Source organism: Polypterus senegalus, chromosome 18 (assembly GCF_016835505.1).
Source record: "Polypterus senegalus isolate Bchr_013 chromosome 18, ASM1683550v1, whole genome shotgun sequence".
In the NCBI taxonomy this organism is placed as follows: Eukaryota; Metazoa; Chordata; class Cladistia; order Polypteriformes; family Polypteridae; genus Polypterus; species Polypterus senegalus.
The window spans coordinates 67,716,286-67,742,312 of NC_053171.1; the positions used below are offsets into that span (position 1 = coordinate 67,716,286).

At 40.2% G+C, this 26,027-nt stretch overlaps 2 protein-coding genes across 3 annotated transcripts in view; one reads left to right on the forward strand and one right to left on the reverse strand.

Annotated features, from left to right (window-relative positions):
- The window catches only part of LOC120518456 (muscarinic acetylcholine receptor M5-like), an 89,534-nt gene that overhangs the window by 14,036 nt on the left and 49,471 nt on the right, over positions 1-26,027 (reverse strand). The gene's annotated exons all lie outside the window — the stretch shown is intronic.
- Positions 1-26,027, forward strand: part of aven (apoptosis, caspase activation inhibitor) — a 296,150-nt gene that overhangs the window by 4,127 nt on the left and 265,996 nt on the right. For both annotated transcript variants that reach the window (XM_039741252.1, XM_039741251.1), the window contains exon 2: positions 14,487-14,670. In XM_039741252.1, the coding sequence (XP_039597186.1) occupies positions 14,487-14,670 (184 nt within the window). The remainder of the gene's footprint in view (positions 1-14,486; positions 14,671-26,027) is intronic.

Genomic DNA, 26,027 nt, shown 5'->3' on the forward strand with positions numbered 1-26,027 from the left:
ATGACATATGAAATAATAATTAATCTGACACATAGGAAATGAAACGCTGCATTCAGTAAGTACAATACACACTACTTAGCGTTTAATTTGTCAGCCACTTTTTGCCAGCTGTCTTTTCTGGTTTGGGCTGCTTTTGCAGTGTTACCCTTTGTGCATATTAAATCTTGAAATTCTTCATATCCTTCGAATAAAAAGGTCCTGCTCTGCTTGTGTAGAAAAAAAAATGCGCCCATTCTTTCGTCATTTTGTTACAGCCTATCAAAGACTTGCTGATCATGTTTTCTAGACTCAATATATATGGGCTTTTCAATCAGCGCGGGCGCGTGGATTCATCTCGGATGATTAGATTCAGCTAGACTAATCTACTACACCGCTGCGTTTGAAAAACTGACTTATCCCAGATGAGCTTCACCGGCGTTAACTCATCCAGGATTAGGCATCTGATCTCAGATGATTTAAGCGACATACGGAAAATACCCCCCATCTCTATTAACTAGTGAATCTTCCTCTGCATTCATTGCTTTGTACTCCTGCAGAGCCTTCCCAGCATCGTCCTCTTTCATAGTCAGTATCTGGGGCAACTGGACCAGACCAATGAATTGGTGTTGACTGTCACTGCACCACTGACTGGCTGTTTTTGCGTGTGCAAGATACCTTAGACAGGAATAAAAATTTGGTGTATTTATGTAAATGTGTTTTATGCAATTATTATTGATATATAAAAAAATGATAAAATTTACTTGTACTTCTGGCAGTATTGACGCATCCTCACAGTAAAGTATAGTACGTATTACAGTTCTGATATTATTAACGACACAAAATTGTTCTATTTGTTTTATTTTCATTTTACTCTTTATTCACACGTAAATACAGTATACATTAAATTTAAATAATGTTTGCAAGTTATGATGGTTGCATAATTGTTTTTTCCTTGGGATAACAGCGGGAACACTAAACTAGGACACTCTAAATATCAGCGCTCTCGCTACACTACCACGGCCATGATGCTAGTAATTACAATAACAGGCAAGCATTTACCTTGGCTAACTTGATCTGTTAAAATGGTAAACATGTTAATAAACCAACACAGGCCAGCCAAACAACGTGAATATTCACATGTTAACGTGATTAAGAATATCCCATATCGTTCATAAATGGTAAGACTATAACTAGCAAATGTACCAACTTAGTAATCAGGAAACGACTCCCTGGTTGCATTTCCTGTTGTGGCTGAGCGTTCATGTGGCTGAGAGTGCACGGTCTGCAGCCAGACCCTTCTCCATAATTTTGCCAAAAATGGGCTTCTTAAACAACAGTTTGTGACCGGTACATTCTGTGTACCTTTATCCAGCTGTATTAGTTTCTTGTTTTGAAGCAGTTCTTTTTTGGGATGCCATTCTACAGCAGGACCCATTCATGCAAACACCCAATCACCGTATGTGGTCAGAAAATCCACACTGACACATAAGAAATTTGAGAAATGAGAGGAGACCACTCAGTCCATCAAGCTTGTTTGTTTAGCTGATAGCTAAGCTGTCGCAGTATCTTGACCAGGCACTTTTCAACTCATTGGCTCGGTAGGTTGTTGCAGATTCCCACAACTGTTTGTGTAAAGAAGCATTTCCTGGCTTCACTCCTAAATGCTCTTGTCCTTAATTTCTACTGGCACACTCAAGTCCGTGATTCACCACTAAGTGGAAAGGATTCTGCTTGATCTACTTTATCAAAGCCTTTGAGAATTTTGCAGACTTGGATGAGGCCCAAAAGCATCCTCCTCTTCTCAGACTAGACATGTTTAATTCCATCATAGGGTTGTGAAAAATACTGAAATATTGCAAAGTACCAAATGTAACGTTTTATATTTACTTCATTACTCATTTTTTGTGGTATTGATTCTACAGCATACATTGCAAGTAGGCGTTTGAGATATACATCGTTTACGATTATATCTTAATTGCTGTTTTAACGATGTGCGTAATTAAATTATCGAGTATGTAACTCGCTTTGCAAAAAGAAAGAGTTCATTCACAAATGCAACAGTATACACCACTGTGCGAGCACAAAGCGAGTTGCGTAGGCGTGCACGTCCAGCAAGCCGCAAGTTAGCATCGCTCCCTGCCTCAAAATGAGTGAACAAACCGTGCCAGATGATAAAACAGCCCCTCGCCATCCACGTCATCTGAGTTAATTGCCAGACGTGGTTCATTCTCACTCACATGGCAGTGGTTTGGTTTTGAAAAGACTGATGTTGCTCAAAAGATGGCAATCTGCAAACTATGTGGTAAATCGGTTTCCGTTAAATACAGCTCGACAACTAACTTGTTTCACCATTTGCGAACTAACCACCACAAAGAATACGAAAAGCTTAAGGAGTCAACTGTCCAGCACAAATCTAAAGTAATCAAGGTACAAGTACAAAAACACTCGGCAAACTTTAGCGGACTCATTCTGCAAAAAAGTGCCTTACGACAAGAAAAGCAACAGTTGGCGTGACATAACAAACGCCGTCACCAATTACATCGCAAAAGATATGATGCCAATTCAAGTGGTTGAGAGAGATGGTTTTAAACAACTTTTGAATACTTTAGGCCCAAGGTACACACTGCCTGGCCGAAAATATTTCAGTCAAACAGCTCTGCCTAAGTTGTATGATTCGTGTCGCCAAACTCTGACGCATAAACTGCAAAAGGTTTCACATTTTGCCACAACAACGGATTTATGGTCAAGCCGAACATCCGAGCCATACCTCTCCCTGATGGTACATTTCATTGATGAAAACTGGCAACTGCAAAGCTTATGTTTGCAAACATCCTACTTCCCACAAGATCACACTGGCGACATCATTGCGCAAGGTCTGAAAGATGCGCTGGCATCATGGTCACTGCGAGAAGACCGCATGGTTTGCATGACAACAGACAGCGAGGCTAACGTTGTCAGTGCACTACGGATTAATAACTGGAAGAGGCTACCTTGTTTTGGGCATAGGCTTCATATTGTGATTGGTGAGTAATTTGGGGTTCCTCTATAAAATGCAGTTTAAGTTAAATTGATCTTATTTATTATGACGTTTAAAAATACAAAAAGACCTGATAAGTAAAGCTATAGATGACAAAATATAATTTCAAATAATACATTACATTATCTTGGAATTATCGTCAAACTCCCAGAAAATATCGAGATTTTTTGTTTTTCCCAATATCGCACACCCCTAATTGCAAGTGTCCTTCAGTTCATGCTGGCTTTTGACAGTTAAGCCTTCACTCTTCATTAGCGGGTAACCGTTTTTAGCACTGGGGTTCTGTGGCTCTCTCGCTGTGCAGTGTACTACAGTAGCACGTTAACTTTCTTTTATTTTATTATGGCCATTTTAAAGTTATATTTCATCACGTTTATTTTATAATGTAAGGCACTGTTACTTTTCAGTGCTCTGTTACATAAGCAGTGGCCCTGCTCCTCCATTTACTCATGTGCTTCCAGCTTAAGAGTGTGTGTTCAGGCTCATGTGCAGCCCGCCACGGCCTCACGGATGAGCACATCGATGTGCTGGTGTTTGTTGAAAATAATTTGTAAGTTACAAAGACATTTTAGTTTATTTACATAGAGTGCAACGTGTACAATGTGCATTTACACAGAGCCTTGGGGTGTTTAAGTGGTCTGTTTGTGTGTTACTTTTCTGAACACTCATTTACAAAAGAGCACATTAATGTTATTTTTAATCAAATTTTAATTTGCTTGTTTTAAACATTTTAAATGTTCTGTATGCACTACTTGTTCGATTAACATTTAATGACATCCATAACATTTCATTATACTACCTCAGTAACAGTGTCTGCTTTCATAGATGTGAAAAAAATAAACGTTGACCGGGTTTGAACTTCTTTACTTTTTATTGTTTACAGACTTTTACTGTTACTTATCACAAAGGACTGCACTACTTAAAATAGTTGCATTTAATTGCTTAAGTTTTTATTATTCGTTTCCATCAATGTTAGGATTTTAATGCATTCAGAAGTGCAATTTACTTAAATACATTTTTTATTGAGTTACATTATATACTGTATTGGGCATCAAAGATGCCATTGAATTTCAATACTTTTTTTTATTATTGAATCAGAGTACTGGAGCATGGTGGCCAGAATTGCACACCGTACCGCACATGTGGTCTCACTTGTATTTAGAATTACATGCGCTCCCAGGTCTGAAGCTTCTCTGTGTCTTTTTGATTTCTTTGTGCTGCTCCTCAGTTCATTATCCCTCACTTGTGAAATTCACTCAATTGCGCACCACACTGTGAATCTGTCATTAATATATATCAGAAAAATTAACAGTCCTAGGACAGACCCCCCGAGAGTCTCCACTGTAGAGTATTCTTCTCTTATCTTTACTCTTTATGCCTGGAGAACATAACATGTGTTCCGGTATGTGTGATGTGGAAAATATGCAGTTGTCAAGCCAAGGAATCAAAGCCAGACCCTTAGATCTGTATGGCTGTGTCCGTAGGACCCTGATCAGTCAGTCACTTTCTCAACCTCCTTAGTTTTTCTTTTTCTGCAGGATTTTGAGAAGCTGGAGCCAAAATTGGCAGCATCAGCACAGAGAGAGAATCAACTATGGACGAGACGTCAGGACATAGGAAATTCTAGCACACTTACGTTGGACCATTTTAGACCTCCTTATTATTATTCCTGACTGTTAACATGGATATTGATGTTAGAAGTTGTCCCATGAACAATGGTGTTAAAAAAAAAAAAAAAAAAAGCACTGAAAAGAATGATCCAGAAACTGGACTTTAGTCCCTACATTTTAATGTACTGGTGTCCCAACTAGGGATGACTTTTGCTTTAAATCCAGAACCTCCCCGAATTCTGATTACTGTTGATCTAAGACTATACAGTTAGGTCCATAAATATTTGGACAAAGACAACTTTTTTTCTAATTTTGGTTCTGTACTTTACCACAATGAATTTTAAATGAAACAGCTCAGATGCAGTTGAAGTGCAGACGTTCAGCTTTAATTCAGTGGGTTGAACAAAATGATTGCATAAAAATGTGAGGCAACTAAAGCATTTTTTTAACACAATCCCTTTATTTCAGGGGCTCAAAAGTAATTGGACAAATTAAATAACTGGAAATAAAATGTTCATTTCTAATACTTGGTTGAAAACCCTTTGCTGGCAATGACAGCCTGAAGTCTTGAACTCATGGACATCACCAGATGCTGGGTTTCCTCCTTTTTAATGCTCTGCCAGGCCTTTACTGCAGCGGCTTTCAGCTAGTCTTCAACAAGTGAAATGCATGCTCAATTGGATTAAGATCAGGTGACTGACTTGGCCATTCAAGAACTTTCCACTTCTTTGCTTTAATAAACTCCTGGGTGGCTTTGGCTGTATGTTTTGGGTCATTGTCCATCTGTATCATGAAACGCCACCCAATCAATTTAACTCCATTTAGCTAGATTTGAGCAGACAGTATGTCTCTGAACACCTCAGAATTCATTTGGCTGCTTCTGTCCTGTGTCACATCATCAATAAACACTAGGGTCCCAGTGCCACTGGCAGCCATGCACGCCCAAGAAATCACACTGCCTCCACCGTGTTTTACAGATGATGTGGTATGCTTTGGATAATGAGCTGTTCCACGCCTTCTCCATACTTTTTTCTTGCCTTCATTCTGGTAGAAGTTGATCTTGGTTTCATCTGTCCAAAGAATGTTTTTCCAGAACTGTGCTGGCTTTTTTAGGTGTTCTTTAGCAAAGTCCAATCTAGCCTTTCTATTCTTGAGGCTTATGAGTGGCTTGAATCTTGCAGTGCACTCTCTGTATTTACTTTCATGCAGTGTTCTCTTTATGGTAGACTTGGATATCGATACGCCTGCCCCCTGGAGAGTGTTGTTCACTTGGTTGGTTGTTGTGAAGGGGTTTCTCTTCACCATGGAAATGATTCTGTGATCATCCACTACTGTTGTCTTCCGTGGACGTCCAGGTCTTTTTGCGTTGCTGAGTTCACCAGTGCTTGCTTTCATTCTCAGGATGTACCAAACTGTAGATTTTGCCACTCATAATATTGTAGCAATTTCTCGGATGTTTTTTTTCTGTTTTCGCAGCTTAAGGATGGCTTCTTTCACCTGCATGGAGAGCTCCTTTGACCACATGTTGTCTGTTCACAGCAAAATCTGCCACATGCAAGCACCACACCTCAAATCAACTCCAGGCCTTTTATCTGCTTAATTGATAACAACATAACGACGGACTGGCCCACACCTGTCCATGAAGTAGCCTTTGAGTCAATTGTCCAATTACTTTTGAGCCCCTGAAATAAAGGGATTGTGTTAAACAAATGCTTTAGTTGCCTCACATTTTTATGCAATCGTTTTGTTCAATCCACTAAATTAAAGCTGAAAGTCTGCACTTCAACTGCATCTGAGTTGTTTAATTTAAAATTCATTGTGGTAATGTACAGAACCAAAATTAGAAAAAAGTTGTCTCTGTCCAAATATTTTTGGACCTAACTGTATGTTTTCTCAAATTCTACACACCTACACCAAGCCCATGACGGCTTTCTCAGAAAATACAATCCTGTCTGCTTTCCATCTGAGGCGAGTGAAATCTGCCTGGATAAAGTAGAGATGTGGCAGTCACACGCAGGGCTATTTTATCCAACCACAAGAATGGAGTAGGTGTTTACACCTTAAATTTGGTATAAGTGTAGAAGGCTCAGTTAGGAAGATGTAGAAGCAACTTGTCTATTTTTGTTAACTTCATAGTGAAATGTATTGTAAAGGTTGATACAGTAGGTGAGTCATGCCAAGTCTGTGCATGTAGTTTGGGAAAGCGGCACATTAGTAAAAGCTGCAGGATGTTAATTGTATGTGGGATGGCAAGATAGCATAATTCACAGCGTACTCCGACGCACACTCAGAGTGCTTTGTGCACTGATGGTCTGTACTGTTAATGACTTTGTTTATACTATAAAGACTGACATGAGACTTTCATTGATATTCTGAATGTAGGATTGAGATTTCAAAATAAATCTGTTCCAGTCCGTGTGGTCTAGTGGTGAAGGTGTTGTGGTGTAAAGCAGGACTGTGAAGTCGGTACATTCGACTCTGACTCCTCAATTTATGGTACCTTTGACTCTGACTCCTCAACTGCAACTCCTCACTTTATGTTACCTTCGACTCTGATTTCTCAATTTACAGTACCTCCAACTACGACTCCCCTGTTTGTGATTAGACTCATATGCTTACTGTGATGACTGAAAGCATACAAGATACAAGGCATGTCATCACTCACATTGTGAATCGTTATACTACTTTTTAGGTACAAACATTAAACCTACAGAATTAAAAAAGAAGCTGTAGTTTTATCAAAATGTTAGAGCATAAAATAGTTTAATCAAACTAGCATATGTGAAATTGAAAATGTTAACACATTATATTACAATTTACATTTAGTCAGAGTTGGTATATTTTTGCCGACTCCAGTTCCCCCAGTTATTGCTTCCAACATTGACACCACAGCCTGGGTGTAAACGTTGAGGGCTTTGATGCAAATTTTGGTACAAAACCAGGCCATCTCCAGTCAACCAGTGCACTGTGTTGCTTACCCTTAACAGAACTCTCCGTCAGTTTATTTACCTGAGTGTCAGGTGGGGAGGCCCAGCCAATGGTGAGGCGTATGTGTGAAACAAATGTCCTGTAATTTGTAAGTCACATCAGCTAAATAAAGAAGTGAACATTACTTGTTGGTTTGTGTTGATTTTTATTTGTTTGTTTTATTACTTGTGAGGTGCAGCACATGATCTCTTTAGAGACCTCTGACCCACTATACCTGCTTGACAACAAAGAGCTATTTTGAATTTCACTTCATATTCTTTGTACCCCACCTCCTGTCTGTATTATACACAAACCACAGGTACTCTAGATCAGTGTTTCTCAGGCACTAAGTCACAACCCACTTTTGGGTCACGGTGGGCTACGAGTTTCTTGTTTATAAAGATAATGGGTTATGATAGGACACCTCTTGTGATGATTGCACTCAATTCACTAAGGGGAAATTTGTGCTCAATTCACCAACGCTGCTGCCTGGCAGTAAGGAGATCATGGGTTTACGTCCCGGGACCTCCCTCTGTGGAAGCACTTTGAGTATTGAGAAAGCGCTATACAGTATAAATGTAAAGAATTATTACTATTAAGAGGGAACCAATGCACCCTCTACCTGCTCTAATGTTTGTGCTCATTTTACCAAGGGGGAACCTCCCTTGCTGTGACGTGTGCACTATTCAACAAGGGCAAAAAAGCTCGGACAATTGCGCTTCAACTGCAAATACTCTTACATGGGGAAAAAGTGGGTTGTGACACCCAAAAGATGGAGAAACACCATTCTAGATGGGTTCATAGGGTCAGTAATGTCACATGTTCAGCATACAGAGAAATTCTTACATCCTGCCAATCAGAATGCAACTCATTGCCACTCTCCGGCACCAAAAAAAGTATAATTGTGTGACAAGCGTTAATAAACGTGCCTGTTTGATGTGTTTAACTAATTTCTGTTTGTTACATTTGGCTACATTACTGTGAAACTGTCCCAGGCATACAAACGTTGTGTACATTACAAAATTCAATGACTGTTCAGCAGATGTTGTAGCAGCATAGACACAGATCATTAAACACAGCAGTAGCAGCATATATAACATGTAATAGACTCTAAATGTAAAGTGTGGGGTCCATTGCAATAAACATCTGTGGCTGCAGGATGATGTGATGTGATGATAAAGGCGGATGTTCTGACCAGTTGGCAAGAGTGGTAAGGAGTAAAAAAAAACCCAACACCTGTGTGTATGAGGATTTTTTTTTAACAGTAGTTATGTACTGTTTGGGAGTACATGACATGTGGTGCTTAAAACACTTAAGACAGACATTAATGTGTGTGTTTGAATTTTGGAAGAAATTCTGAGTTTTGCTCAGGGTTAACACCAAGGAGGTTAAGGTGGAGAATTAAATATTGGGAATGTCTGTTCTTTGTTGTCACTTCATTTACCTGATTAACTAGCAACTCACGTCAAGACTCAAGTCACTGATGACTTCATGCAGGTAAGTCTACTTTAAGTTGGTGGTTAAACATTCCATTCTGAGATCTTTAATGTTATACTGCAGAAGATCAAATGTTGTTTTGCTAGGATTTTGTCTCTGGATTGGAGTGTGTCTACTGGGTTAGGTTTATAGGATCTTCTGCCACATTTACAGAGAAATTGTTACTTGCAAGTATTAATCAGCACATTGATACTTTCTGGCTTGTGGCCTACCAGATCATCAGATAAACTCCAGTTACAATGTGTCGTATATCAGTAAAATTCACTCTTTTTTATCCTGCCCTACATAATTTGAGTGCTTATTGATTTGTGGTATGATATACAGAGTGGGTGGCCTTGTTAATCCTTTAGCCAAAATCTCCATGGACAGCTATAAATTGGCATGAAAATGATTTAAAGTTACCCAAAAGTCCAGTTATCCATCATTTTGCTGTACCCTTTTGATTCACTTTTATAGTGAACCCCATTCCATGCCTTGCTGAAACTATCAGATATTGTGGCTCCTTTCAACCCATTCACGATTCAGTCCTCCATAAACTAATCATAGATTCCTGCTAGAGACACATTACGTTTAGTCTGTTTATCATGAGAAGGGTCATGGTGGCATCTCCCAGAGTTGGGCAAGGCAGGCCACCCCATCCTCCTCAGCAACTTCTTTTAGCTTTTCCTGGGAATTCCTCAGATGCTCCCAGATCATATACTGAGTCCTGGATCAGTGTCTGCTACACATGCCAAAGGAACCTCCTGCCTGCTTGTCCAATGGCTTCTGTCGATCCAGAGAAGCAGCTATTTTACTTCGGGTACAAGAACAGCAGCTGCATTCATTAAGTTTGACGTCCCCCGACTAGAAGTCTTATATTGTGACATCAGCTTTAGGCCTTGCACCCACAACCCTGAACTGAGAAAGAGAGTTAGAGAATGGATGGATGGAAGATGTTTTTGGTTGTTTTCTTTTGATCATCAGATAACAAAAGGAAAAGAGTAAACGTAATTTTTGAGTCTAGTGGTTATTGAAAGACTCCAGACATTTTAAATAATGAGGGAAGGCACTCATAACCGCAGCCTGAGCTTTAAAGATACTTGATAGCTGCAACAGTAACTGCACACTCCATGTGTTTGGTATGTACGTATCATCATATATCGGGCAGAATAATGCATGGTTCAAAGAGAGGGCTGGCATTCCCAGGCCAGGAGACTGACATGTAGGGTTACTGTGGTAGGTAGCCCATTGGAGGCCAGCGTCCCAGCAGCAATGGAGGGAAATCTCTTACCTAGATGGGAGGCCAGCATAGTGGAGGGACATCCTGAATGGAGAAACATCCTGACCATTGTGATAGCAGACTCTTCACCAGTTGGGAGGCCAGAAGAAATGAGGAACAGTGAGAGACTGACTCCTGTGCACAGGTTGTCCTCTAGTACATTGGATTGACAGCATCCTTTTTGGCAAGACTCTGTTTGGACACCCACAGGGCAGCATTGGAATTGTAGTTCCATCACGCTGCCCTTTTGAGTTCTTTGGGTGCCACCAGTCGAAGCTGTTAAGAGTTGAATCCTCTATTGCAGGCTGACCCTGAAGTGCTTCCTGGAGGTAGTGGTTTGGCACCCAAAGTACACCCAGGTCAGGTTTCAATGGGAGCCCTCCATGTGGAGGAAAAAAAAAGTAGGAAAGGAGAAGAAAGAAACTGTAAATGTGGATTGTGGAAGACATCACTAATAAGGTGTTTGTTGAAAATAAAAACAGTTATTTGAACTTGGGACTGTCTCTGGTCTAGTTGTGTCTGGGATTGGGACTCTGTCTTGTCCTTATAGGTCATTGTGTGTCTGAATGTGTATGTACATGTGTACGTATGTGTGTGTGTGCATATATATATATATATATATATATATATATATATATATATATATATATATATATATATATACTGTGTATATATATATATATATGTGTATATATACTGTGTATATATATATATATATATATATATATATATATACTGTATATGTATATATATATATATATATATATATATATACTGTGTGTATATATATATATATATATATATATATATATATATATATATATATATATATATATATATATATATATATATATATATACTGTGCTGTGTATGTATATATATATATACTGTATATATATATATATATATATATACTGTATATATATACTGTATATATATATATATACTGTGTGTATATATATATATATACTGTATATATATATATATATATATATATATATATATATATATATATATACATACACACAGTGGGTATGGAAAGTATTCAGACCCCCTTCAATTTTTCACTCTTTGTTATATTGCAGCCATTTGCTAAAATCATTTAAATAATTTTTTTCCTTATTAATTTACAGACAGCACCCCATATTGACAGACAAAAAAAAATAATTTTTGAAATTGTTGCAGATTTATTAAAAAAGAAAAACTGAAATATCACATGGTACTAAGTATTCAGACCCTTTGCTCAGTATTTAGTAGAAGCACTCTTTTGAGCTAATACAGCCATGAGTCTTCTTGGGAAAGATGCAACAAGTTTTTCACACCTGGATTTGGGGATCCTCTGCCATTCCTCCTTGCAGATCCTCTCCAGTTCTGTCAGGTTGGATGGTAAACGTTGGTGGACAGCCATTTTTAGGTCTCTCCAGAGATGCTCAATTGGGTTTAAGTCAGGGCTCTGGCTGGGCCATTCAAGAACAGTCACAGAGTTGTTGTGAAGCCACTCCTTCGTTATTTTAGCTGTGTGCTTAGGGTCATTGTCTTGTTGGAAGGTAAACCTTCGCCCAGTCTGAGGTCCTTAGCACTCTGGAGAAGGTTTTTGTCCAGGATATCCCTGTACTTGGCTGCATTCATCTTTCCCTCGATTGCAACCAGTCGTCCTGTCCCTGCAGCTGAAAAACACCCCCACAGCATGATGCTGCCACTGCCATGCTTCACTGTGGGGACTGTATTGGACAAGTGATGAGCAGTGCCTGGTTGTCTCCATACATACCGCTTAGAATTAAGGCCAAAAAGTTCTATCTTGGTCTCATCAGACCAGAGAATCCTACAGGTGTCTTTTAGCAAACTCCATACGGGCTGTCATGTGTCTTGCACTGAGGAGAGGCTTCCGACAGGCCACTCTGCCATAAAGCCCTGACTGGTGGAAGCCTGCAGTGATGGTTGACTTTCTACAACTTTCTCCCATCTACTGACTGCATCTCTGGAGCTCAGCCAAAGTGATCTTTGGGTTCTTCTTTACCCCTCTCACCAAGGCTCTTCTCCCCCGGTAGCTCAGCTTGGCCGGACGGCCAGCTCTAGGAAGGGTTCTGGTCATCCCAAACATCTTCCATTTAAGGATTATGGAGGCCACTGTGCTCTTGGGAACCTTAAGTGCAGCAGATTTTTTTTGTAACCTTGGCCAGATCTGTGCCTTGGCACAATTCTGTCTCTGAGCTCTTCAGGCAGTTCCTTTGACCTCATGATTCTCATTTGCTCTGACATGCATTGTGAGCTGTAAGGTCTTATATAGACAGGTGTGTGGCTTTCCTAATCCAGTCCAATCAGTATAATCAAACACAGCTTGACTCAAATGAAGGTGATCTCAAGGATGATCAGAAGAAATGGAAAGCACCTGAGTTAAATATATGAGTGTCACAGCAAAGGGTCTGAATACTTAGGACCATGTGATATTTCAGTTTTTCTTTTTTAATAAATCTGCAACAATTTCAACAATTCCTTTTTTTGTCTGTCAATATGGGGTGCTGTGTGTACATTAATGAGGAAAAAAATTTATTTAAATGATTTTAGCAAATGGCTGCAATATAACAAAGAGTGAAAAATTGATGGGGGTCTGAATATTTTCCGTACCCACTGTCTATATATGGTTGAAATAGTTTTACTGTCAAATAATGCAAAGAGTATGCAACACGTGTTTCGCCCTAAGCGTTACCTGGTAGGTAACCACCCATACAGTCAGATTGTGATTCAGACAACGAATGCCTTGAATATATATATAAATATATATATATATACACCTTAATAATAGTATAGGTGCCTCTGTGTCCACATTGTTGCTTTGTCTCTGTTATCCAACAGATGTTGCATCACAAACATTTATGAATCCAATACCAAATGGTGTATAAAAGAGGACACACCAGACAGACACGCTGCACTATAAACTTTAACGCTGAATAAGTCCAACAGACAGTAACTGATGAATGGACAAAAATCACTTTGATCACCTTAATAAAAAGACAAGTGCCTGTATGTCTGTGTGTTTGTCTGTGTGCCCATCTGCTTCTTATGTGTTTCTGTCATTCCAACACATGGCACATTACAAACATTTGTAGTAGTGATATGCCACCTGTTGGAATAACAACCGGAGTGCATTTTATTACTGCAAATGTTTGTTTTTATCATCAGTTGGAATGACCGATTGAATGCATACGTCTCTGTAACATGCCATTTGGTATGGGAGTCATAAAATCAGTGTTAATTTTTGTGATGTGCCATCTTTTGCAATGACAAATGCAATGCATTTTACCACTACAAATGTTTGAGATACACCATCTGCTGAAATGATAAATTCAATACATTTTATTACTTGATACATTACAAAATACATTCCAGTAGATGGTGCACTACAAATGTTAACACTGAAGGGAATGTTGATTACTTCCATTTCAACCCATCTTAGATGGATAGCACAGCTAGTGTATATGTAAAAAGGCCAGCATCCTTGTCTGGGTGTAAGGTCATCAGCCATCCACAAGAGGGCGGGAACACACAAGGTGGTTTAAACAAACAATGTTACTATTGTACCATTTTGCCTGTTTTAATAAACTGCTGTTTCGCTATGCTAGTGTTTGTGTGTGTGTGTGTGTGTGTGTGTATAATATATATATATGTAATATGAAAAATAAGTTTGTGTTTCTCTCATATATACAGTATATCTACATATATACAATGACACACATGCACACATATTCAGTTTATAGGGTTGTTATTTTCCTGTGTCTTGTGCTAATGAGCATGTAACATGTTACCATATATAAAGACTTTTTTCTGTTTATATTTTATATAATGGTATATGTTGCATTCAGTGTTTAATTGTGTGTGTATGTGTGTACCTTTGTTGGTATTGTATCCTTGTCCCTGTTCTGAGAAGACATGCAAGTAATTTGTTTGTACACAACAAGAAACTTGAACTTCATGATGATGTTTCTTAACATCATATAATGTTGGTGTTGTCTTCTGTTTGTTTAAAATATGCCTTTATACTATATGTCCAAATGGGTCTTTTTTTGAAAATGTAGTGTGTATGTAGATATACTGTTTACATCTATATAGGCATATATATGTCTCTATTTATGTTGAACAGGAAGAAGAAGAAGAAGGTGAAAATGGTGAGGAATCTAAGGAAGAAGACGGTTACTCAGGTGTGTTTTCCAAGAGGAAGCTCATTTCCAATTGGGATCGTTATGAAGCGGAGGAAAAGGAAAATCTTGGGGAAAGTGTCCCGTTACAGCGAGGTGCCGATTTCAATGTCCTGCTAAGTTCAGCAGGTATGTGGATCCTTCAATTGCTCTAAAATGCTTGTTGTTTGTTGCTTTTGTGGGTTTTTCACTTACTGATTGGGCTGATGTAAAGTGTGTTTGAATATACAGTAGCTGTAAGGATTGTTGTGCCAAAGAGAATTTGTGGTTGTGAGAAAGAAAAAAAATGATGGCCAAAAATATGTGGACACCCCATCAAAAGAGTGAATTCATTGTCAACAAGTTCATCAAATCAAACACATGGCCCTGATATGTCCATTGGCAGTAGCATGGATCGTACAGAAGATCTCAGGGACTTTGAATGTGTCAAAGGATGCCACAAGTCAGGAAGTGAAGTTTCTGCTGTGCCAGATCTGCCCTGGTCTACTGCGACTGCCCATATTGTGAATTAGAAGTGTTGAGGAGCAACAACAGCTCAGCCAACAGTGATAGACCACACAAACTTAGAGAGCGGGGCCACCGAGCACACAGTGTAAAAATGGCCTATTGTCTGAGGTGCCTCTCATAATAGAGGTCCATACTGCCTCTTAGAGCATCATCAGCACAAGAGGTGTGCATCAGGATCATCTTAAACTGGCTCTCCATGGCCAAGCAGCTGCACGCAAGCCTAAGGTCACTAAGTGCAATGCCAAGTGTTGGCTGAAGGGGTGTAGAGCACACCATCACTGGGCTCTGGAGCAGTGGAGACGTGTCGTCAGGAGTGATGAATCCTGCTTCACTATTTGGCAGTCTGATGGACCAGTCTGTGTTTGGTGGATGCCAGGAGAACACTAAATTCTGAACTGCTTAGTGCCTACTGTAAAGCTGGTGGAGGAGGGATAATGATGGGGCTTCGGCTCGACGCCTTGGTTCCAGTGAAAGGCCCTGTTAATGCTACAACATACAAAGATATTTTAGACAACTGTGAGCTTTCCCCTTTGTGGCCATAGTTTGGGAAAGACAGCATGACTGTGTCCATGTGAGCAAAGCTAGGTCCATAAATACATGGAGGAACTTGAGTGGTCTGCATAGAGCCCTGACCTCAAACCTACTGAGCACCTTTGAGATGAATTGGAACAGCCAGGTCTTCTCCTCCAGCATCAGTACCTGACCTCACAAATGCTGTTTTTTCTGAGTGGGAAAACAATTCTACAGACACACGCCAGAATCTTGGGGAAAGAGGAGTGGAGGCTGTTATAACTGTAAAGTAGTGGTGGGGGTGTGTGGAATTGGGGGTAACTCTATTAAAGCCCATGGTTTTGCAATGGGATGTCTAACAAGCTGTTACAGGTGTGGTGGTCAGGTGTCTACATACTTTTGGCCATATAGCGTATTTGAAGTAGCATTGTTATCTAAAGTATTCATCCAGGTGTGAGTGCAGGTCAATCCCATAAGACTTCTGGTTTGCATGGGAAGCAGATTTGTGCTCTCGGAGAAATCATCTGCATACTGAAGGGATTTGCACTTGTGCTTTTCAAAGTGTTTCAGTTTTCTAGCAGAGCCAGCAGTCACAGCTGTGACTGAGGGTCAAAGGGACTGAACGTCGTGTGACAGTTACAGCCTCCTTCCCAGGTGTTGTACATTAACTTTGTCAAAGTAAGATCAGACCACAGCAAAGTGAGAAAGCGGTGGAGTGCGAATGCTACTCGTCTATGTATTGGGGGTGCACAGTTTGAGCATCTGGTGGGCAGAGCCACAGGTGTGAGGATTGCGGGTTGTCCATTGTGTCTGCTCATTTTGTTGCCTATGCAGATTTGCTTGAAAGTAAAAGGACAGTAGTAACTATGTGTGTGAAGAACTTTGGTTTGGAGATGGTTTGGAGAGGGTCATAAATGAAAAAATCTGTTTAAATGTGAAAGTTAAGCTTAGGCTGATTGAGAAAGGGACTGTTGCACTAATGAAACATAGAATTGTCTCAAGTTGTAGTCCATTTCAAAGTGAGTGTGAGCGATAACTGGAGGATTGTATCTCGGAGCACAAGGGGAAACGTTGCATTGTGGTATCTGCTTATTTGCCTGTTCAATGCAGTATATAAAAATTCTGTTTTTGTACCATAAAATGTAGTGCTGCTGCTGCCCAACCTGACAAAGAGATTTTTGTTATGAAGACGTCCTGATCAAACAGTATGGACCTATAAGTCCATTCCCTACTTTCCCCTACTTTGCACCATCACCATCCCATTACATGTCATTTTTTTTGTGATGGGTTCCTGGGTTTGATATTCTATTTCTTGATCTTCATATCATTGTAACTGAGTGGCTACATGCAGAACTAAACAGGATCGGTGAGTGAATGCACCACACCTAGTTGTTCAAACCTTGTGTGCAACACAAATGCCGTCAGAGTTTTACATAAAAGGCTCATTCTGGAGGCATCTCTTTGGACTACTTGTACCTTGAAGTGATAGTCTGATGACTGTGCAGTACCACTTGTGCCCTTCCTGTAAATCACCCACCCACTCCATAATTAAGTGTTTGCGTCATCTCGTTCAGTGAAGTTGTTGCATGTCTCTTCTCTCCAGTTCTGGTTCACAACTGCTTGCTTATTGAAGGAGTCACATTTTTTTACTTGTATCTTGCATTACACTGAGGGTTTTGTACTTATTTTCGTGTGCGATTTATTTTTTTTGCCTTGCTGCAAATTTCCTGATATCCAACAAAATACATAGATACATGTCTGTGTGTCTCTGTATCTGTGTGTCTGTCTGGTTGCTGTGTCTCTGTCATTCTAACATATGGTGCATCACAAACATATCAGTAATAAAATGCATTGCATTTATGATTCAAATAGATGGCACATCGCAAGCAATAGCATTGCTTTTAAAATCCCATACCAAATGGCATTTAAGAGAGACCTATGCATTGCATTGGTCGTTTCAACAGGTGGTGCATCACAAACATTTGTCGTAATAAATTGCATTGCATTTTTCATTTCAACAAATGGCACATCAAAAACATTAACACTGCTTTTACGAATCCTTTACCAAATGGCATATTACAAAGGCATATGCATTGTATTTATAGTAATTAAATGCATTACAGCAAATGGCCGTCTGTTAGAATGACACATGCAATGCATTTTAAAACTACAGTCACTACAAAATACTTTCCCATAAATGGTGCACTGCAAACATTAACACTGAGGTGTACATTTCCAGATGTCTTGACGAGAGGTACAGTTAAGTATGAGTTCTAACATGATCAGAATTTCAACTTCAAGTTTTAGGGGTCTCTGAACACAACTGGACCACTCATGTCTATCTTTGAAGATGTACGTCTATGGGCCTGTCCCAATAAGCCTTGGCTCAACTATTAGTTCTGGAAAGTGCCAGAAGTCGTGCTGATTTTGACCAGAGATAATGAGTTTTGTTTTTTTCTCGTACAAATTCCTGCTTCAAGTGCATGGAGGCCTTTCATTTTTCAACAAAAATCAAATTTTTTCTCTTTATTTCCTAAAATAAAACCGCAGCCTTATCTCCTGGGCACATCAGATTTATTTTCTTAGTGATTTCTTAGTGACAGTTGTTAGCATTTTGATCGTTTCTGCTAACGCTTAGCTCATTCCTGTTAGATTGTGTGAATGTGACAGAGATTGTGTTTGGCAGGTGACAGCCAGCAAAATGTCCTGGCGTTGTGCTTGTGACATTGCGTGGTGGTGGCAGTATTCGTCATGTCCTTCTCTCTCACCTGAAATAATGATTTGGTTATTTAGTTTGTCAGTGAGTATGTGTTTGTATGTACAAATATTCATATTTGCACTGGTGTGTAGCAACATATTGTAGGTTGATCAGCAGGAACTTCACTTGACTCGGTACATGTGGCACTATTGACCGTATGAACCTCTTGATTTGAAATCTGTGCTTTGTAACCTGGTTTTGATAGCATGCCTGTAAAGTTATCCACATTCACATCAAAAATTATTCACCCCCTTTTTGATTTCCTCTTTTTTGCTTGTTTCAACACTTACAGTAGTTGTTCCTGATGTCTGTACAAATTTAGTATGATACAAAAGACAACCTGAGTAAACATAATGCAAAGTTTTAAATGTTTTTTTTGATTTAGTGAAAGAAAAACATTCACCAACACCCATCTCACTCATTTGAAAAAGTAATTGCCCCCTACTCACTCATTCAAGCATTGAGTTAAATGTAAATGATAACAGGTTAAATGAGACTAGGCACACCCAGCCATGATCGAATCTAAACATCACACCAGTGGGACATTTCCAAGAATGTGAAATCTGCTAAAAGATCACAACAAAGCAACACATCATGCATTGATAAAAAGAAATTCCAGAAGACCCGAAAAAGAAAGTTATTGAAATCTGCCAGTCGGGAAAAGGTTACAAAGCAGATGTTAGAATCATCTAATAGAACATCTAATCGACAGGACTTGAACATCTAATAGACAGATGTTAGAAAGTCTCTGTTGTCATTGTACCAGCACAGTGAAATTGTAAAAGCTACATCTGCAAATGGTGCAAGAACAGCAAACAACAACAACTAATATAAAAACAAATAAATAAATACAAAATAAATAAGGGGCAGAAATTATTATCCACTTAAGTAATTATTGTACATACTGGGAAAATATTCTAACAGTTCTGTGAGTTTTTAAAGATAAAATTGTGATGGCTCAAGGATACAAACTATCTGCAAATCTTTTAGTTCTACTTTAAATGCTCTTGTATCGCATGCTGGAAGGCAGTAGCATGAAGAGTAAGTGACCAGGATGGAGAGCAGACGTTAGGCGCATGTGCTGATAGCATGTTGCCACAACCACCACACGATGAACCACCTGGATTGAGACCCGAGTGCAGCGGGTGACACCTCCGCACCACACTGAACAGTGTGAGGTTTGTTATGTTGGCTGGAGTGCCAGTCCTGCCACCAACCCCGAAGTTTTCCCTGTAAGTTGATTTTCCTGGCACTGTGGATGCATTGGACACTGCAGATATCTTCCAGGGAGGGCAGAGAGCAGCCATTGATTTTCTCTGCTGTGGATATTACCCTCTGAGAGAGACAGAGAGAAAGCAAACCTGATGAACAACTTCTTTCAAAAAGAAGAGGGATGCCTTATGCCTGGACAAACTGGTGAGGAAGGCAGGCTCTATTGTAGGCACGGAGTTGCATAGTTTGACATCTGTGGCAGAGCGACGGGCACTGAGCAGGTACCTGTCAATCATGGAGAATCCATTGCATCCACTGAACAGTGTCATCTCCAGACAGAGGAGAAGCTTCAGCGACAGACTTTTGTCACTGTCCTGCTCCACTGACAGACTGAGGAAATCATTCCTCCCCCACACTCCATCCATCCATCAACAGTTTTCCTGTCTGCAGCTGTATGGCCAGCATACCACATTGAGATATAGTATGGTAAGCGGTAGAAGGTCAACAGCAGCTTTCTCTTCATGTCCACTTTCTGGAGAAGTCTCAAGAAATGCAGTTGCTGCTTGGACTTTTTGGCCACCACCACAGTGTTTACTGTCCAAGCCAGGTCCTCAGAGATGTACGTTCCCAGGAACTTAAAGGAAGTGACCCTCTCCACCAGGTCCCCATTGATGTAGAGTGGACTGGCTCTGCACTGTGCTTCCTGAAGTCAATGACCATCTCTTTAGTTTTGTGGATTTTAATTCAGAGATTGATTCTGGAGCACCGCACTGACACCTTCCTCACCTCGTTTCTGCATGCTGACTCATTGTCATGGCTTATGAGACCTGCCACAGTCATCAGTGAACTTGATGATAGTGTTGCAGGAGTAATTGATGTACAGTCATAAATGCATAGGGCATGGAGAAGTGGGCTCAGTACACAGCCCTGAGGAGAGCCAGTTTGAGGGTGGAGGAGCTGTTGGGGCCAATTATAACAGTTTGTGGGCTTTCACTGCGGAAATCCTTTATCCAATCGCAGAAGGAATAGGAAAAGGTCAGGTTATGCAGCTTATCGATTAGTATGCTAGGGTTGGTTTTATTAAATGCCAAGCTCTACACGATGCATGGCATCCTTGCATATGTCTCTGAGTGTTCAAGATGGCTCTTTCTTGCTGTATTGATGGGGTTTTCTGTTTTATCTATAAGCAAACTAATGAAGGTGGCATGGAGGCTGGCGTTAATATGCTGTACAATACATCTTTCAAAACATTTCATGACTCTTGACGCCAATGCAATCAGTCTGTAGTCATTAAGGTTATTGATGATTGACATTTTAGGGACAGGGATGATAACAGCTGTCTTAAGACTGGGAAACGGTGGCCTGTGTCAGTGACAAATTAAATATCTGAGTAAGGACTCCTGTTAACTGGTCAGCACAAGCTTTAAGTATCATGCCAAGTATGCTGTCTGGTCCAGCAGCTTTCCTCGAGTTCACTGTCTTGAGCACCTGTCTCACTTGAAGTTCCTGAAAAGTGATTATGTCCCAGCTGGGAGTTGGCGGGGGCAGAGTGTCTTTGCGAGACCACTTTGCTTCAGAGCAAGCAAAAAAACATCTAGTTCCCCTGCCAATGAGGCATCAGCACAGATTAGCACACATGTACTGCTTTTGTAGTTGTATATTTGTTATAATCCCTGCCACACCTGCCATTAGGTATTATGTGTCAGACAGGCCTCTACCTTGCTCTTATAGGCCATCTTGCCAGTTTTGATGCCTCATCACAGATTTGCTCTTGCTACTCTGTACTGGGTCATGTCCTCTGAGGTGAAGGATATGTCTCGGGTTCTCAGCAGAGACTTAACTTCACTGGTCATTTCTGGTTTTTGGTTATGACCGATTTGTAATGTGTTTATCCACTGTAACCATTTGTACAGAACTTTAGATAGCCTAGTACAGCTTCTGTGAGGTCCTCTAAGCCTAATTGTTAAAATATGGACCATGCTATGTATGCAAAACAGTCCTGCAGCTGTGAGAAGGCTCACTCAGGCCGGCTTTTGATAGTTAATGTGGTTGGCTTGATTTTCCTCTGGAGGGGAGTGTATGCTGGGATGATGAGCATTGAGAGACGTTCAGACAAGCCCAGATGTGGGAGAGTTAGGGCTTTGTAAGCATACTTTAAGTTGGAATAAACACAGTCCAGCTTGTTCTTCCCTGTGGCGGAGCCCTGTACATAGTGCACAAATTTGGGGAGCACAGTCTCTAGATATGCTTGACTAAAATCACCAGCTACAGTGTGTACTCTGTCAGGATAAGCCTGTTGATGCTTGTTGATCATATCGTGTAGGTAAGAGCTGAGCTAATGTTAGCAATACTGGGGGATACAAACAGCAGTAATGATCACTACTGTTCACTCCCTTGGCAGATAGTGAGGTCTGCATAAAACTGTTATTGCTTCCAAATGAGGTGAGTGTGTGTATTAAATCTTTCTTCTTGTACACCAGTCATTGTTTATATACACACAAATACCCCCCGTATTTTTTTCTTGCCAGAGTCTCTGTTCCTGTCAAAGTGATAGATGGTATAGCCCGCCAGCTGCCCTACAGTGTCCAGGATATGCCGGTGCAGCCATGTTTCCCTAATGATCATTACACATAATTCACAAACGTAGACGTTTGCAGCCATCAATAATGCTACGTTGTCTAATTTGTGGATGATGAGTCTGGTGTTTGTGAGGAAGATGCTCTGTATCAGGGGTTTATGCGCCTGCTTCCTTAGTCTAAACCGTAGGCCCTCCTGGCATCCTGACTTATACTTGCACTCCTGACGCCGCCTGTGCCACCTCTCAAACGTTTCAAAGCACTAATGATTCAGTGCGTGGAAACTTGTGTGTGATCATGGCTGGCATCCTAAAATAAGGATCGAGTTGTATTAGAGAATGGAGGCCCGTGACTGGAGCCAAATGATCTAATTGGTCAGGTGTAAACAGTCAGCCTGAAGCAGAATAGCCACAGGTTTCTAAATCCTCATAGTTTTCAGTTAAACATTTACTGCAAGGACTTGGGACTGTTTAGAAATCAATAGGAGAAGAACTTGGATGTTTGTTATCCTTTTATTGTTCTTTGATTTATTTACTTGCTATGTTACCTGTCAAAAACAGTTAATAGAATACAATTTACAGATATTTGATATCTCTTGCCTTATGTGTACCCTCAAGCGCTCCTCTCACACCTTTCTTCTGTATCTTTGTGTGTCTCACCCTCTCTTGCCTAGCACTTTATCTACTCAATTGAGTTTCAGTTCAGCCTGCTTCTCAGACTCTGTCATTTCATGGCACCTTGCTTGCCTCCAGCCTGCCTTTTGACTACCACCATTGGCGGATGGGCTTAAATTACCCATTGTGAAAACAGCAATCTTTTAACTTGTGAATACTTCCAATCTTTGAAGGTGACTCTCCGCAGTCCTCCTACACCTTTCCTTGATAACTTCATTTGTGTCATCCTCTCTTGCTCCGTGCTTCCTGTCTCAAATGTGTTTGACTGACCAATTAGACTAAAAGTCAAACTGACCAATCAGATTGCTTGCAGGGATGGGGCAAAGACACACAGTAGTGTTGTGTTATATGGTGGATTTGCACCTGATGGTCAGAAATCCATCTTTTAAGGCAGCAATGAATTCACCTCTGAAGATCTTTGCCCATTTGAATTTTCTGGATAATGTTCTACATGGTAGATGAAGCAGAATATCATCGGCAATAAAAACTCTAACTGTGGAAGTGATATGAAAATCTCAAAGAAAATGCAGAAGTATTGCTACATCTCGTTATTATTTTGTGAATCTACTCATAACTGTTTGTAATGTCCATATGACATTGTATTCCAAATATTAAGCATTCTGTACGGCTATACCCATATGTTAAATACACACACGTTAACATAACCAAGCACCGAAACAGAGAGCTGAGAGACGCTGCCTCCATGCATGCCACCATACTATTCCTTTTACTTTTACTATTAGATAGAACTTCATTTGAACCATCATGAGAGCCATCATCTCCAAACGGGTTAAACCTTGGAACAGTAGTAAATCTACCCAGGAGTGGCTGATCAAATGAAATGACTCCCAAGAGTGCATCTTAGAAACGGAATATATTCTCAGGTTAGTTAATGCCAGCATTCATGGTTCCACCACTAGAAAGACACTGAATAGAAATGGAATCCTTGAGGGAGGCAGAGCCACTGCTTAACAGAGCAATATGAAGGCTAATCTGACATTTGCCAGAAAACACCTTGATTATCCTTAAATCTTTTGGGTTAATGTTCTGTAGACTGAATGGCCAAAAATAAATAAAACAAGGTTTTGGAGTGGCCTGTTCAAAGTCCTAGTTTGAACCCCCATGAGATGTTGTGGCAGTTCATAGTTGAAGAGTTTGAGTGCCATTTCTGATGTTAAAGGTGACACAACCTAGTATTAAGTTTAGAGGGGCAATTATGTATTTGATCCTTTTTTTTCTTCAATAAATCAAATAAATGTTTAAAAACCATGTATTGTGTTTACTCGGGTTGCCTTTTTGTATTCTGCTGCATTCTGCTACATTTGTTTGGAGATCAGAAGCAACTGTTGTAAATAAGCAAAAACGGAGAAAAGCAGAAAGAAGGCAAATACATTTTCATGTCACTGCATATAAAGTAAGGATTAATTGATTTACAAAGTCACAAACTAGAAAGATTTAATGGGTAGTAACGGTAAAAAAATGTTTTATATTCATAGATATTGAGGTATTTTATTAAGGCCAACTGCTCTTCTTCAGAACAAACTTCTGCATAGCTGGGGAGACATAGCCTTTACCTGCAGCACTAAGTGCCGGGCAGGATCACTTAAAGCTGGTGTGAGTGCACACTGTTGTTACCTTAAAGCTTGTATCATTTTATTGGCAATTCTAAATATTAATCACTCATCTGACTGGGAGTTTTGTTGCAAGCACCAGAAAATTAGAGCATTAAGAATATAGTTTAACATTAGCATGCACACTTTGTGACTTGTGATGGCTTTTTGATGCATGATATAAGTAACATGAATGAAATGACCCAAACAATCAAATCAAGTACCCCACATTCAAAATCGAGGTTTGGGCAGTTGGACTTTGGAATTTATGAAGGGAATCCATTCTCAGTAGGGATGAAGAGCAGTCAGCCATTGTGGGTTATTCACTGAACTGTTCAAGGGTGTTCTGTGAGGCCTTATCTGACAGAGTGTACAGCACCACCCGTGGTCCAGGCTTTGTCTTGTCACGGATACACTAGTGCGACACTGCTGACAGGAGGATGATTCAAAACACAGCAGCGCATCTGGTGTTCATCCAGCTCAGGTGAGTCCATGACACTCATTTCTTTTCATCACTGCATTGGCTTTCTTTGGTGGCATGTATGGTATATCTTTGATGCTTGCCTACAGAGTAGTCAGTGGTTCAACACCTACATATATATATATATATATATATATATATATATATATATATATATACATACATACATACACACTCACCTAAAGGATTATTAGGAACACCATACTAATACGGTGTTTGACCCCCTTTCGTCTTCAGAACTGCCTTAAATCTATGTGGCATTAATTCAACAAGGTGCTGAAAGCATTCTTTAGAAATGTTGGCCCATATTGATAGGATAGCATCTTGCAGATGATGGAGATTTGTGGGATGCACATCCAGGGCACGAAGCTCCCGTTCCACCACAACCCAAAGAGTCCAGTGAACTCATTGTCATGTTCAAGATACCAATTTGAAATGATTCGAGCTTTGTGACATGGTGCATTATCCTGCTGGAAGTAGTACAAGGGTACATGGTGGTCATGAAGGGATGGACATGGTCAGAAACAATGCTCAGGTAGCCCGTGGCATTTAAACGATGCCTAATTGGCACTAAGGGGCCTAAAGTGTGCCAAGAAAACATCCCCCACACAATTACACCACCACCCCCAGCCTGCACAGTGGTAACAAGGCATGATGGATCCATGTTCTCATTCTGTTTACGCCAAATTCTGACTCTACCATTTGAATGTATCAACAGAAATCAAGACTCATCAGACCAGGCAACATTTTTCCAGTCTTCAACTGTCCAATTTTGGTGAGCTCGTGCAAATTGTAGCCTCTTTTTCCTATTTGTAGTGGAGATGAGTGGTACCCAGTGGGGTCTTCTGCTGTTGTTGCCCATCCGCCTCAAGGTTGTGCGTGTTATGGCTTCACAAATGCTTTGCTGCATACCTCGGTTGTAACGAGTGGTTATTTCAGTCAAAGTTGCTCTTCTATCAGCTTGAATCAGTCAGCCCATTCTCCTCTGACCTCTAGCATCAACAAGGCATTTTCGTCCACAGGACTGCCGTATACTGGATGTTTTTCCCTTTTCACACCATTCTTTGTAAACCCTAGAAATGGTTGTGCGTGAAAATCCCAGTAACTGAGTAGATTGTGAAATACTCAGACCGGCCCGTCTGGCACCAACAACCATGC